The 16,167-nt window shown below is 40.6% G+C and overlaps 1 protein-coding gene across 6 annotated transcripts in view; it reads right to left on the minus strand.

The window, feature by feature from the left end:
- Positions 1-16,167, minus strand: part of KDM4C (lysine demethylase 4C) — a 410,124-nt gene that overhangs the window by 82,191 nt on the left and 311,766 nt on the right. For all 6 annotated transcript variants that reach the window (XM_036854785.1, XM_036854786.1, XM_036854787.1 and 3 more), the window contains one exon: positions 2,855-3,040. In XM_036854785.1, the coding sequence (XP_036710680.1) occupies positions 2,855-3,040 (186 nt within the window). The remainder of the gene's footprint in view (positions 1-2,854; positions 3,041-16,167) is intronic.

Genomic DNA, 16,167 nt, shown 5'->3' on the forward strand with positions numbered 1-16,167 from the left:
TTATACCATTATCCAGAATGACTTTACACCCAAAGCTCAACAACACTGAATAAGCTAGTATATTTTAAATAATTTATGGCATTAAAGGAGGAGTAGAATTTACTTTAAAATGGCCCTTTTGGATGTGAAGAAGCAAAAAAAAAAAAAAAAGGGAAACAAAAACTCTAAAGTGAGTAAAAATGGAATACTGAAGTAACTGTAGCTTTATACTTCATTTCACCTAAATTGTACAGGCATCCTCTACTCTCTAAAATGCCTGTGTTGGCTCGCCAAGTTAGCCTGAAATTTATCTCAGGTTTTCCACTGCTATGATTCAGTGATTGCCCATTACTCCCAAACAAGCAAGGCATGGTTAAGAACATAGACAAACTACACTTCCGACTCTTGGGAGTGTGTCCCCTGGCACTCACAGTTTACACAAAGAGAGATCCTTGAGTGAAGTTCAATTTTTTTATGCTTGAAAAAGGAAAGGACACTTAACGCAGTAAGGGTAATTACAATGCTCTTAACCAAAGTTGCCAGATTCTATGAATTCCCTCTAGTTAGTTGTCAAACATTTTGGGGAGGAATCTATACTTGAAGTCTAATTAAAGAATAATGGATAAGTATTCGCTCTCAGGAATGTATTTTAGAAATCCAGTGTTCATAGTGCTTCCCCCTAGAGAGCTTTGCAAACGCAATTTACGATCACTAAAATGTTTTCCTCATAAGGAAAACCTGCCACATGTAATGTAAATTATATGATCTTTTCCCTACTCTTTACAAAGTATACCAAGCTTAAAGTAATCTGTAGGGGAGAGTAGTTCCTAAATCACCTCAAAGTCAAATATTTTCCTTTTCATCATCATTTATGAAACACATTAGTAACATAAACCTGACTGAGCCACACATCAGAGTTAAGAGGAATGAGGTCCTGATTGAACACCTGGATCTCTTTAATAGCAACTTCAATATAATCATCAGTAACCACAGAGCTCTGGAATATTAAAAAGGGAATGTATGATCCCAAGCAAAGCTTTAGATGAACACCTCTAGCACCACTGGAGGTTTGGGGTTTGGAATTCAGCAAATAGTAGAGTAGGGGCTGAAAAGACATTTACATTCCAGCACCTGTCGCTCATTAACTGAATCTATTTGGGCAAAAAACTGAACCTCTCTGAACTTGAGCTTCTTATCCTTGAAGCAGGGATAATATTACTCATGTGGCCCAGTTCACATAGGATTGTAGCAGCAGAAGTAACAAAAAGAGAAAGCAGTAGTACAACTTTCATTTTCTGAGGGCTTACAGTGTCCGGTGGATTGAAAACCACATGGTAAGGTAGGCATGCCATTGTAGACAAGGAAGCTGAGACTCAGAGAGAAGAACTTGCACAAGGCTGCACATGCGTTACTGGCAGAATCTAAGTGTGAACACCAACAACTCCGACTCCAGAGGCCATGACCTGGTTCACATCTCAAAATGTATTCACATGTGTCATCTAATGAGGTAATGCTAGTGACTTCACTGTAAATGGCAAAGCGCCACGTAATGCAATGTGTTATTAGTGTAATTTTTTTAAGCTGCTGAAGTGTGTTTTCTGCTGAGTACATATACTATTCTTAGCAAGAGCCCATCAACTCAAGAAACTAAGGAAAAAGCACGAATGAATATGTAACTTGAGACCTAAGACAATGGAAAAGTATGGAAAATGACTTTAAAATAGATGTGACAGTTGGTGATGTCATTTTCTACATTTGCACATTCGCATGCATCCACACCGAGTTCCAACCCACAAACATCAAGCATCTCTCAAGACACCAGTGGAAGTTGCCAGAATCATTAAAAAGCCAAGAGATCTGTTGTGTATGCGTCACGGCTCCCCAAGCCCATACCGACGACTTGGCAGGCTGCTCACAGGAGGTGATTAGAGACATAGGACAAGCATGTTAGTCTGCAAATAATCTGTGGCCAAGCTTCCCAGGGATAACAAGGGGCAGCACGTTAGCAAAGCTGAGGGTCGACAGGATGCTTTAGAGTCCTCACTGGCAGCCAAAAACAATGACGATGAACAGGAGAGCTAACAAAGGCATAGCAACTACCTCTTAATGATTCTAAGCCTTTGAAACAGAGGAAAGACTCCATTCACCAAGGACAGGTCAACTGACTTACAGTTAAATTCACATGTTAGTTAGTTGCAAACACTCTTTTCCCAGAAATAGGTTCAGTCCTGAGTGAAATGGAAAAGGCAGAAAACGCTGCCCTCTGAACCTCTCTTCTGCATTTCTGCTTTTCTGAGCTTGTCCTCACTCCTCCCAGGGCCTCGATGCTGCCCCTAACTTATCCCGTCTCAGACAGCAAGTCCCCAAACACTTGTGATCACCCTCTCCCTCCCTTTACTGGGTTGCTGCTCTTTGTTTTCTCTAGAAGGGATTAAATAAACCCCTAAGGCCAGAGTGTACAGGTGTCTGGATTAAACACTGCAGGATCTCAGGAGACGCTTTCACATCAGTCTCTTCCCAGAAATGCCCTCCCCCTCATCCCAGAGATGTGCAGGACACAACCTGTACACGCATACTCAGCAGCCCTGTGTACAGACCCCAAACCAGAACAGGCATAAAGAGTTTTATCCATTCATCTGTTCATTCACTCATTCAACTCAATAAATATTTATTGCCTCTAGCATGTGCCAGACACTGATGGGTCTTGGGCAAATACTAGTAAATAATAATGTATAATACCTGCCCTCAAGACACTCACAGTCTAGACACGTCATCAACGAGTAACATTACAGAGTAGAGCACGCTAGCCCTGGGAGGTGTGCAGGAAGGGATTCATATGCAGTCCTGGCATCGGTGAAGGGAGAGCAGGCCTTACCACATTCGGGTTGGCTTTATGTCGAAAGCACGTGATGTTCACCACGTACGGCCAATCGTCAGGCTCCATCAGCACCCCAGCAGCATGAGCACACGTGACGTGGAATGAGGCCGGGCAGCGGCCATAGGAACACTGGATGCAGGCTCCAGAGACCTTCTTCACCCGGCGCCTGCAGAACATGCACTTCTGGAGGGTTAAAACAAAGAAGAGCGTCAGTTCAAACTCGGTTAACTTAGCCAATTTCCACACTTCACAGCGTAGTAGCTGTTAGAGGGTAAAAAAACTGATCACATCAACAAGGCCTGACCTCCAGGGCCCCTAATGGTGAGAGTGACTGTGACAACATAAGCTGCGTACCTTCAAGGAAACACACAGCTACGGCCGCATACTACCAGACACATGCTGAAATACTCCTTGTGGTGAGGAAAGCCAAGCCCTTTTGCACATGCTTCTCCAGGCACAGAGCTGAGGAAGAGGCCCCCCCGGGTGCTCCTGTAAATCACCCATGAATGCTGAAGCGACTTCTCTTTTACCTTCTGCATGCCAGGCCTTTCTGTACATCAAGAGATAGACTATGGGTTTGACAGACAGGCACATACTCTCCTAAGTTAGACGAGGTCTTCAGAAAGACCCAAAGAGCACACAGCTGGGCTCACGTTTCCATTTACAAGGAAACGTAAAGTGTTAAATGGTCCAATGTGGAAACTGCAGGCTCAAGTGTTTAATAATCCAAATCTGAACCCTTCATGACTGAAACAAAAATATGCCTCCCAAAGTGAGAAAATTGAAAATCACCCCAAAGGGCATAATTCTGTTGAGTATCTATAGCTGACTATGTCTGGGGAAGAAAGAATGGAAATAAAAACTGCAATAATAATTACCACAATATGAAAATTAAATTGCATACAATTAGCCCTAAACATTATCAGTACATTTGTTATGAGAGATGGAAAAAATCAAACAGCTTCACTAAATGCAAGATTTGTGAACTAATACTTGAAGGTTAGGAAAAAATAGTTGTAGAACAACACAGGGTCAGGTTCAGAAAGCAGAAGAAACAGAATGATCAAAAAGCTCAACTTTTCATTCCTAAGGATAAAGTAAGTCTGCAATCTGATCAAATGATGATACAAATGTTCTTCTTTTATAGGTACATTTTCCTACCTGGGACAAAAAAGGTACTTATACTCAATGCCTTTTGAGGACTGTAATATTTTATCAACAGACCTGTAAGAATCAATGTGGACAAAACTTCTAACTCTTCTTTGCCCTCACATCTGATCAGCATCTTCAGTCTTATAGATTCTGCACCTTAATCTTGCTCTGATCTCACCTACCCATCTATACCAACTTTCACCATCTCTGTCCATGTTGTCTTGCCCAGTGTAGTAATGGCCTCCTAACCAGTCTCGCAGCCTTTTATTTCATGCCATTTTGATTCACCTTCCCATAGAACTAAAAAAAGACCCATTACAGTATGAACAAAAGCATTATTTAACATCTTGATATCTCTTTGGCAATTCTTGGTATCAGTTTCAATATATTCCTGGTAATTCTTGGCTTACCAGTATCTTTTTGTCAATGCCAACCATTTGAAATATGACTGACAGATATAATAGAAAGACCTCATATCAGGAACCCCAGGCATAATCAGATAATCTTTTAAGAGCCTAATCACACCACAAAGAGGTCAGTGTTTGAATAAATTCAGATATTGACAGATGTACGAAAGGAGAAATTGTTTCCTATTTTACCAATCAAATAGGATTAAGAGTAAGAAAGAGTACTATGACTTAGCTAATTAATGAACTGGTAACTCCCAGCCTCTTCTACCATTAACTTCCTCAATAAACAGAAGCTCTCCAGAAAGAGGGAAGGAGACAGAGAGAATACATTTAGGCCTACTAATAACTCACTCCTTGGAATCTAGTAAGGGAAGTGCCTCCTTTCCCAGGAAGACCAGAGGTGGCCATTTCTAAGGATAAAACCAGTATCCTTAGAAAGTCAACCTGCAGACTATTGTAATGCAATGCTTTGGAAGATGTTTATTCACAGAGTTGAGAAGTTTGGCTTAAACATCTGATAGGTTCTCGCAGAGATAGAGAACTCCACAAAACTTAGTAGGGGAGCCATTCCGTATGCTGTATTACAGTCTACATAGTATTTCAAAACCCCAGTTTCACTTGCTTGCTACTAAACCAATTGTTCTCTACCCTGGCTAAAGCATCTATGGCAATTTAACAACTATACTGCTGGGCTACGGAATTTAATTCAATAGGGCAAAGATTAGGATATATAAGCCACTTCCTAGAATGTTACAATAGAATTAAGTACTATGAAAAAAGTAGAAACAAAATGCTGTATGAAACTAGAATGACCAGTGCAATGAGGTATGCTTGGGGGCAACATAGGGAAGAAGGCTTTAAAGAAATGCAATGACTGACTGGATCAAGATGGTGGCCTCAGCCCCTGCTACAAACCCACCAGCCCCAAACCCTAAATAAACAGAGATAGGAAAAAGAATGAAACCACAAGAGCACTGACTAACAAAAAAGAGAGCACTTAATTCCAGGGAGGAGAGCCCCAGCAAAAAACTATTAGTAGATTTCTCTGAGGAGGCAATTCTGGCAAGGCCAACGTCAAGAGTGGAAGCAAGTAATTAAAAGACAAGGGACCCACTGTCAGGCCAACCCCATGGCCCACCTGCCCCCACTCATCATCAGCAGGTGAAATAATCTGATCCTATCTGAAGCCGAGTCCTGTGACCTGACCTATCATTTGCCAATAAGACAAGTGAATTCTCGTTTGGGCTAAGGAAAAAAAATAGTGCACCCAAGATAAAATACAATCATATACTTTAAAAATCACGAACACTTGAAGGAAAACAATGCCATGAACAAGAGGTACTATAATTAATAAATAGAAGAATAGCTGGCCTAAGGAATCAGGTAAGGGGAAACTGAAGACGAGTTTAAAAGAGATGCAGCACGTGTTATGATAGAGATTCCCAAACAGATCCCATCAATTGTAAAACAAAAACAGTAACAACCACCCAGTTCTAAAATTTAAAATATTATTGTAAAAAAAAAAATTAAGATGTGCTGAATTCTGAAATGGATCCCACTGAAGATCAAATTAGCAGCTGGAAGATGGAGCCCAGAGATTGTACAGAACACAGAAGAAAAGATCAAAAAAGAAGGAAAATGGAACACAAATGCTAAGCAGTATGGAAAAGAGATCCAGATGTTCTATTATCTCTCTAAAAGGCACTCTAGATGAATAGAAAAAGAGAAAATAACAGAAATTTTCCAGACCTGAAAAAAGGCCCAACAAGTAGGATTAATTTCTTTTTTAAATCACCTAAACACATCTTAGATACATCTTATATTTCCAAATAAAAAGAGAAAATCCCAAAATCTTCCAAAGAATAAAAATCAGATTACTGTCAGATCTCTAATCTGCAATAGTGAGTGCTAAAAGACAATGAAACAATGTCTTCCAATTTATAGAGGAAAATTAAATTTGGTCTACATCCAGCCTAATTTTCATTCAAATGTGAGAGCAAACATAAAGATTATTTTTTCTTTTTCACATTCAAGGATCAGAAGTATGCAATGAAGAAGTAAAGAGTAACCAAAACGCTAAATATGTGGATAAATCTAAATGAATATGGACTGTATGAACAATAACAGTAATGTCTTCTGGGTTTGAAAACAGAGAGAATTTGAATAGATGACAATTGTAACATATAAGGAAGAAGTAGTAAAAGTGAAGTTTTAAATGTTCTAAATGTTCTTGAATTGTCTGGGAAAAGGGTAAAAGTACCAATTCACTAATAGTGTGAAAACAAATAGAATAAGGAAAAATAATAAATTCAAACAAAGACATGAAAGGAAAGAAACAGAAACATAGAACAGGTGGGAGCAAAGGAAAAGGCACGTTGTAAATTGGTAGAACTAAACCCAAACATATCAGTAAGTTAACTGTAAACAGACTAAATTTTATCTTATAGACCAAGGGTAGCAGAAGTTTTCTTAAAGTGCCAGAAAAATATTTTAGGCCTGTGAGCCACACAGTACCAGTTGCAAGTACTCAACTCTGCATTGTATAGTTGAATTGAACAATGTGGGGCTTAGGGGCACCAACCCCAACCCCTGCACAGTCAAAAATCATGTAACTTTTGACTACCCCAAACTTAACTACTAATAGACTACTGCTGACCAGAAGGCTTACCCATAACATAAACAGTCGATGAACAGGTATTTTGTATGTCATATGTATTATACACGCTATTCTTACAATAAAGTAAACTAGAGAAAAGAAAATGTTATTTAAAAAGTCAAAGAAGATAAAATACATTGACAGTACTGTACTATATTTATCCATACCTAAGTTTATGTCATCTGTTTACAAGGTGAATTGTCTGTCGGTACCTACATCAATATTGTCTTATATGATATGAAAAACTGTAGATGTTAAACATATTGCTAACACTAGGCATCAAAAATGAAAAGATAATGTTAAAAGAAATTCATATTTATTTACAGGTATAATGATTCATGCATTAATAATGAAGAAGCAGTAATATGATTGCTCTATGGGAGCCAAATGTAATGGGTGGCGCCATGTGTGGTCTGTGTTTGTGTGTGTAACTTTTGATAAATTTTAACTTTTTATAATAGATCTGGGTATATTTTATGGTAGTAAATGATAAAATAGACTAGTATCTACATATAGTTTATGCATTCATGACATACCTAACATTTTCTTAATTTTTTCCATATTTCTAAACTACATGGTTCATCTGCAAGTTTTACAAATTGCCACGAATCTCCAAAAAATTTTCCCATATATTTATTGAAAAAAAAATCCACAGATAAATGGACCCATGTTGCTCAAAGGTCAACTGTAGTGTAAAAACTGCTACAGATAATTCATAAATGATGGGTGTGGCTGTGTTCCAATAAAACTTTACTTACAACAACAAGCACGTGCCCTAGTGTGCTGACCCCAGCTATAGGCCATGGGCACGTATTTGAAGATAGTGAGCTGTGAAATGATGGAATCAGTATTCAAGTAAGATCACTTTAGCAGCAAGGTGAATAAAGAACAGACTGGTGGGAAATGAAACTGTTAGGAAGCCACAGAAATACTGAGGCAAAGGATGATGAGGACTTGGACTAGGGAAGTGGCTATTAGGAGGAAGGTAAATGTTAAGTGTTTTTCACTCTTGCTATTCTTTGTTGACAGAGATTCTATATCTTCCTTTAAATAGAGCTACTCACTCAAGGCCAGGGCTGGACAGTCTGTGTGCTGTGGGAAAGAACCTCTTTAGCAGCTGCTTTAGTTTTGAAATAGATGAGGGTTGAGGTGACCAGTTTCTAGAGGGATGAAGACCGAAAGGAATGTGTGAACCGTAAGACTATTGGGCACTTAAAAGCGCAGAAGGTTCAGAAAGACAGGGCCATTCTTCCTGCAGTTCCTGTTTGAGATGCCAGTGACCCACTGGGAAAGGGATAAGGAACCAATTTCTGGAAGACGATAAATAAAGGAGGTTTGAGAAGTCAAATGAGGCAGCCTAGACAGCCATCACTTGGGGTGCTTCACAACAAAGTCGAGGAGGGCTGATGTCCAGGGAGACCAACATAGCATAGCAGGAAAATGCTGACACAGATGACACTGGAGAGTGACTTTAAGGTGTCATTCACCTTTATGGTTTTCTAGTAAGGATGCCTGGGACATAACAGCTGCTCAGTGTTTGTTGAATTAAACTGAATCCAGGCAAGTATATTTTGGTCAAGCTATAGACCTGCTCACCTGTTTCCTCAACAGTGAAAAAAGACCCCCCACGTAACTATGCCACCAGAGATGTCAGAGGACTTCAGAATCACTGGGAGGCCTGCTTCAAGCACAGGTTGCAGGCGCCACCCCCAGAATTTCAGTGTGTTTGGGCTGGGGCTGTTGAACTTGCATTTCTGACAAGTTGTCAGTAATACTGATGCTGTTGATCCAGGGATCACACTTTGAGAACCACTGGGCTGGAGGGTTAAAGTGTTAAAGGGTGTGGCTTATTCTGAGAGGCTCTAGTATAAGGCAATTCAGGAAGTACAATGTTTTTTCATCTATTCTTCTGTGTCAAGGGCTGAGAGAATCCTCAGGCAAGTATGATTTATAGATCACTGTACTTTCTTGGGGGACTAGATTTCCATACTTATTCCAACGGCATAGGCCATTAAAGCTCCTAATGGATTGAGGATTTAATGAAGTATCTGGCAATGAGGCTTTGTGTATCATTAGATTCCTTGAGCACACAGCCTGGCAAAGGGCATCAAGAAATGATGGGCTGTGAAGGAGTTACAGGTTCAAAGCACATCCCCTTCCCTTCTTTTTTTTTCTTTTAATATGATTTGTAGTATGATTTTATTGTTGTTTTGCCAATTTTATGAGTCTTTTTTCTTCCATAAATAAGCTGGTAATTTCAAAACAGGCACAGATACTTTTATTTTAATTAGTATTTCCTTATCAGACAAGTAACAAGCTGATATTACCTAATTCCTTTTTCCTTTTGCTCTCCAAAGACACTTTTTCCAGGTACTCCATGGCAAACTGACATTTCCAGCTCCAACAGGGAATACTGTCGGACTTGATGGATGTCACTATTGTTGCAGGCAAGTCAGAGGACTGAGGCTGAAACTTTGATTTTTCTCTACATCCATAAGTATAGGTTTTAAAAGAGAAACCCCCTTTTTTTTTTTTTTTTTTTACTCTACCTGTAAAATTTATGTTCTGCTCATAAATATTCAAGTCAGTCACTCACGTGCCAATAATGGCCAGCACTGGGGGAACACTGTGTGATGAAGTCTAAGATCTACAGCAAGGAGCGTACAGTCCAGGGGCGGAAACAGACGTGTAAACAACTTAGGCAGAAGGAAAAGCAGAACACGAGAGCTGTCCTGTGAGAGCAAGATTCAGAAGGAGCAGAGAGAGGAGTAGATTGATACCGAGAGAAATCAGTTTACCCAGAGAGCTAAAGAGCGGCTGGGGAGGAAGGGAGAAGGGAAGGTTGGAAAGCGAGGTGTCCACGGGGAACTCACACTGCAGGGTATGTGCTGCTATAGTAAGGGGCAGCAATTAATACGCAGTCTCACACCACTTGGGCCAGACAGAATTGTTCTGATCTCAGCGGTCTAAGGATGTTACAGATGGCAGACATCATGAAATGATACAGTAAAACTCAATTCCGAATACTTGTGCACCAGCTCGTAACATGGTGAGCGCTCTGTCTCTCCACACCCCCATCGAGAAAAGTTATTTCTACTCTTCAAGTTCAGAGCATTAAAATAAATGGCTCACGGTGTCAAGTGTGTCGAATTAAATCATTATTTATGATATGTATCACAAGCCATTTATCTCATTGCTTTTTGTTTAGTGAGATTCACCCCACAAAAGGTGAGAAGCTAAGAAAAAGTCAAGCAGCAGGCTAAAGAGGAAAGGGCAGAGGAATGAGCTCAGCCAGGCCAAGAGACAGAGCCAGAAAAACGGGCAGGGGTGGTGGGGATCAGCCAGAAGGCTGCACTTATTCAAAACAAGCAAGGGAGACTTTGTTGGCCCTGAGAAATATTAAACAAGAATCACAAAAGGATCCTAGAACTGGAAAGGCCATGGCAGTTCATACACAAACTGACAAATTAACAAATGACTCTTGAAAAGCATTATGTCAACAGCCCAGTCAGACTTTTTTAAAAAAATTTTGGATCAGCAGAAAACACCGCCGGGAAGATCACCAAATAGAAATCCTCTGGAAGCACCTTTTAAATCCAGTACTAGAACACTGACTGCACACAGTAGGTGCTCAATATATATCCACTGACCACATGAAGGATTGTTTCCTTATTATATATAACACGTCAATTCATTCTTTCAGCTATCTCGATATTTATTAAATATCTTCTATATGAAAGGCATTTCGAAAAATGCAAAAGGAGACCCAAAAAGATGCCATCCATTTATTCAAGAAGCTTAATTTGGCAAATAAAAAGAGCTGTGACAAAAGTGTTGCCACGGTCATCACAATCAGCAAGATGAAGGGCTACGGATTTGGAAGGAGATGGGGCTGGACCAGCAGGACAAAGGTGAGGCCGGCACGTGCACCTGCGCAGTTACCCATCTGCGCCCCGCTCTTCACCACTCTTCAACTGAGAAAGAGGGGCAACGAAGAAGGAACTTCACGACAGCCACCCGAGGGACACCAAACACAGGATGAGGAAGGAGGTGCGATTCTGCTTGGACGGCTCAGGCCAGGTGGCAGGACTGCTCAGGCAGGTGACCTGTGCACCGCTCTGAACTGAGAGCCATGAGTCATCAAGTCCAGGCACTTCTGGGTCAGTTCCACAGGCTGGCTCCCGGGAACTCATAATAAAGTAAAAAGGGGGTTTCTCCAAAGTCAGAAGTTCCCTGTAATTAACTTCTTGGTGTTCAGAGGCTACGTGCAATGCTTCTACGCCAGATCCTATGCTGCCTTGCAGGGTGTTGGGGACGTGCTGCGTGATGGCTGAGGCTGCAGTGGCGGCGGGGACACGGGGTCCCCCGCGTGGCTCAGGGAAGCTGTCCAGCGGGTTTTAGAGAACTGGGGGAGCCAGCGAGAGCGGGCTGCCTTTGAGTTCACCTTGAAGGACTACCAGGTTTCAGCCAGCCCACACGCAGTGGGATGAGGAGGGAGGGAGGGAGGACATTCTAGATGGATGTACCAAAGCTAAGAGGTTTCTGAGTGGCTTCAGCAACCAAGCAAGTCTCCAGAGCAGCCCAGAAAATCTCAACAACCTTGGGCTAAGAATGCTTGTTGCCCGGGCATGTCTCTTTGCTCATCCATCTTTTGCTCTTTGACGGTTGGACAAATTCTACTCATCTCATTATCGAAGGTACCTGGCATGTGTACAAACTAAATATCTGGGGAGTGCCCTGACCAAACACCACACTCTCCTGTCTTCCCTACGTGGACAGTATTTCACGGTTATTAGAAGCATGGACTGGGAAGTCAGACAGACCTGGTTTTGAATGCAGCTCAGCACAGGCACAAAGGCTAGTCACAGAAACAGCCAAAATAACATGGCCTGAATAAACAGAAGTGGTGAGAAGTCATGGGGGCAGCAAGCTAGCCCCTGAACGTCTCCTGCCCTTCTTCCTGACACCCCCTCAGCAGAAAACAGAGCTTCTCCTCTGCAGTTACTACCTGGGCTATGCAGAAAAGCCAGACATATAAGCAGCATTTGCAAGTAAATTAAATATTAAAGGCAACATCACAACCTCATGTTGAAAGAGGCACTTCACTAATAGTATAAAGCAGCATTTGCTGAATCACGAAATAGGCAACGTTATCTACGCTGAGAAAAATCAATCACTTATCATTTCTACTTCTCTAACAGCCTGTTTGGGTTCTATACTTCATTCCAAGTTTACTTCAGATTTGAAGGGTGAAGGGGGTATACAACTATAGCATATAGAGAGCTTTAGAACAAATCTTATTCTGAGTACTTATTAAGTGTCACTAAACATCTTTCAGCTGATGGGTGGGGAAAGCAAGCCTCCTAAACCACAAAATAAACATTTTCTAAGTACTTTTTATTTGCACTTTTATTTCTTTTTATGTTAATATTAAAGAGCACCTGTTTCCTAGAGGAAATTTCATTTTTTGAAATTATTGTTTACAAGAGATCAAACAGAAATTCTTACTCTCCTCGAATAAAGCATTTAATTGAACCCAGAATTACTGAATTACGTACTTACTTAAAAAAAAAAAAAAAGGCACTCTGTCCTTTCTGATACAAGGAGGTCCTGCTTACTCACTGATATGTGCTCTCCACCCTACAAAAATCGACACAAATTTGTGAGGTTACTTATAACTTAGAAGAATTTTTATAGATCGCTCTGAATTAATGCTGGAAATGACAGCATTTTAATCATTTAATTCTCTGTTAAATCTAAAAAGAAACACAATTTTCCTGTTTGTCACAGTTTAGGGAGGCTGGCTTACAAGCTTCCTGCTGTTCCAAGGACAGGCAAAAAAAAAAAAAAAATCTTTATTTATTATGAATATCTGACACGACTTGCTATTGGCATTATCGGATCAAGGACTAGGACACGTTTTCTATTTATTTCTGGCCTCAAGCCTGAAGGCCTTAAGATATCTGACAAAAAAACAGAATAAATCAAAGACAAAGACTAATTATCCTTAGCAATATTTGTTTTGAGACAGTGCAAACATCCAACACTATAAAGGCTGCAGGGTTGTTCTGTTCAAGGTTTTTTTTAGAGAGGAGTGTATATTTCTGAAATGCCTGTTTCCTGTATATTTACTGAAATTGCGTTCACTGGTTGGGTCTGAGAGGAAACAGTAAAGGCATCTCTAATCAGCAGTGAAGGAACTGACTCCCACGAGCCAAGTCTCAACCACCTCTCTTATCTGACTTCCCACAGGCACTTTTTAACAGTTTAAATGAACATTTATGTACACTCCTGCTACATATACTTATCTTGGTGAATGGTACTTATTTGAATGTTTGGGAAAAGGAAAAATAAAGAGATCTCATGATTTTTTTTTGATCACTACACAAACCGAGATGCTGGGGTGTACTTCCTGCTCTAAACACCAGAAGCTGCCCCAAGGCCCCTGAATACATCTGACTCTTGTGAGAAACTGTCACCCATGAACGGTTCTCTCTGTGGCCTGCTGCAACCTCTTTGCCTCTTGTCTTTCAATTACACCAGCAGCAGACCACATTGAGAAAATTTATGCTTAAGTTAAAATACCCCAGCACCATGTCTCCAAATAAAACTGAGGAAGCAGTGATGAAAAGCTATTAGGTCAACATTAGCAGATGTGCCACAGGTGGCCTTTCAGAGGAAGACCCTCTCCCTCTCTGGTGGGGAAAACGGTGGCCCTGAGAAGAGCCAGGTCAGGGTACAGCCCCCTGTGTGGACACTGTCCAGTCCAGAGCCCATCCCTCCTCCTGCTTCTGGAGGAAAAATCACCTAACAGTGAGTTTGGGGATTTGTCTTCTAGATTAGACAAATGTGGGGTTTCAATCTCAAGTGGCCCTTAGGGTCACCGAGAAGTTCTTTTATCTTTCCCAGCTGAGGGAATGGACAAAAGGTGGTAAAACAGGCTCTGGTCAAAGGATTAGGATTGAATCCTAACCCTGACTTGCACTGATTTACTAACCAGGATATTGCTTCTGGATTATTTAGGTGGACTTCCTCTGAGGACGAGTAAATGGTCAACATTTTTTTCAATGATCTATTTGTGGGTAATCTTTCCAAGCTTAGCTGCTTCACTGGTCAAGTAAAGGTGACAACAGCAACTCCTCCTCAGGAAGCTGTTCTCAGGCTTCAAAGAAATAACATCTGTAAAAGGTTTCTCAGTCCCTGGGACATCGTCAGAGCTAAGCAAGGCTGCCCCATCTGTTCCCAGACCTTACCACTCTGGAACCCAAGCCCAAACCCTCACATTCTAAAGACAGCTGAGCCTCTTCCTTCACCCAGATAATAGGGACCATCAGGCATGAAGTTCCACAACCGCCCTGCCCTCCCCTTCATCTTCAGAGCCACAGTTTCAAAACACTGATGCTCGTAATCATTCAGACACTAGGTACCTATAGATTTCCGCATCTTGTTATTTAATGCATTGATTAAAAAAAAAACACATGTTACCATGTCACAAACTAATTTTTTAAATATTTTAGTAAGTGTACTTCAATATTATTGTTTCCTCTGTAATCCTATGTATTTTATTTTTAATATTTTAAAATACTTCTCTGAACTATCCACAGCCTTTACCAAAAACTGCCAAAAGAGTCCATGCAACAAGTTAAGAATCTGACACAGAACAATTAAAAATGTCTAAAATCACCATGAATGAACACAGTGATTACAATCACCACATAAGAACAAATATTTCAGTGAATAAGCAAAAATGGAAAACATCATGATTAGATTACTGGAACCTTAGGTTTCTCTTTTTTAAGGTTGTTGTTTTACTGTTTTTACAATAATAATCAAAAAAGGTTAGAGCATAAAAACCATGGTATCTTTAGAGCTTTTTTTTTTTCTTTCCTAACATTTCAAAATCAGAACTGGCAGATCTTCCACAACGAACCAAAGACACTGTGCACTACCCTCAGTTTCCCTGTTTTTGCAACTAGCCATGAACAGGTCATAAAAAGGTGTATAGCGGCAACAGAGGAGTCAAGTAATTCTAACCATGCAGATTTTCTTCATGAAAATAACAATACCTTATCCTACAATGTTTACCTACAATGTTTACCTACAACATTACCTACAATGTTTTTCTGTCATGAAAAATTGGCTAAACAACGTCAAACAGGTATTAGACTGGCCCAGCAACTGACTCTTCAGCAAAAGAGAACACTAACTTCTCTGAAAAGTTCATTTAGATTAAAAGTAAACATTTTTCAGATGTGGGCCACATCTTGCTTATTCTTGGCATGGCTTTTATGGTGAGCTTTTCATTCTCCCTCTATTTCTCAATGGAATTTTCTCAATATTTAAAAATTCCATTTCTGTGAGATCTGTTCACACAGAACAGTGAATTACCAAAGCAGATGCGTGAAAGAACTCTAAGAGACATTTACTGCTTCTATTATGGCTCACTGGCAATCGTAAAACTAAAGTGTGGTCGTCTTCTATCGTTCACATTACTTTTTTAAAAGATGAGGATAATCCATTTGATCCTGAAGTTCACAGCCCTACTTCCCTTATGTGTATGCCTGTGTGTGATGAGAGAGCCCCTCAGCTGATCCGTGGAACAGGAGTCCATCAAGCTTCAGGTAGTAAAAGTCAAGCTGCTTTTGTCTAAGTATATATACATATAAATTTCAGTGCTACAAGTTTGAGGCCAAAGTGGTACTTTTCAATGGTAAACGATAAAGAAAAAACAGTATTCTTTGGAATCCCCTTCAAATGACTGTGGTCAAATGAATGCAAAATGAGGAAACAGAAAAAAGAGTTCAAGACCTCTAGGTTTTTTTGTACTAAAGGTTAAGATTTGGGGCTCATAATGCTTGCCGGTATCTGAGCAAATTTCAGGCTAACTCACACCCATCCGGCTCCCTGACAGAGGAACGGCACTGAGGGAGACTGCAGTTTGAGCTCCAGCTCCCCCACTAGGGAGCGGGGTGCTTGGGTGAGTTCCCATGTGCATCTGAGCCTCAGCTTCTACAGCTGCGCTTCATAGGATCACCGTGGGAATTAAGGGGGTAATGGATACAAAAGTATCCATTAGTATCTAAAGTATCTAA

Source organism: Balaenoptera musculus, chromosome 6 (assembly GCF_009873245.2).
Source record: "Balaenoptera musculus isolate JJ_BM4_2016_0621 chromosome 6, mBalMus1.pri.v3, whole genome shotgun sequence".
NCBI lineage: Eukaryota > Metazoa > Chordata > Mammalia > Artiodactyla > Balaenopteridae > Balaenoptera > Balaenoptera musculus.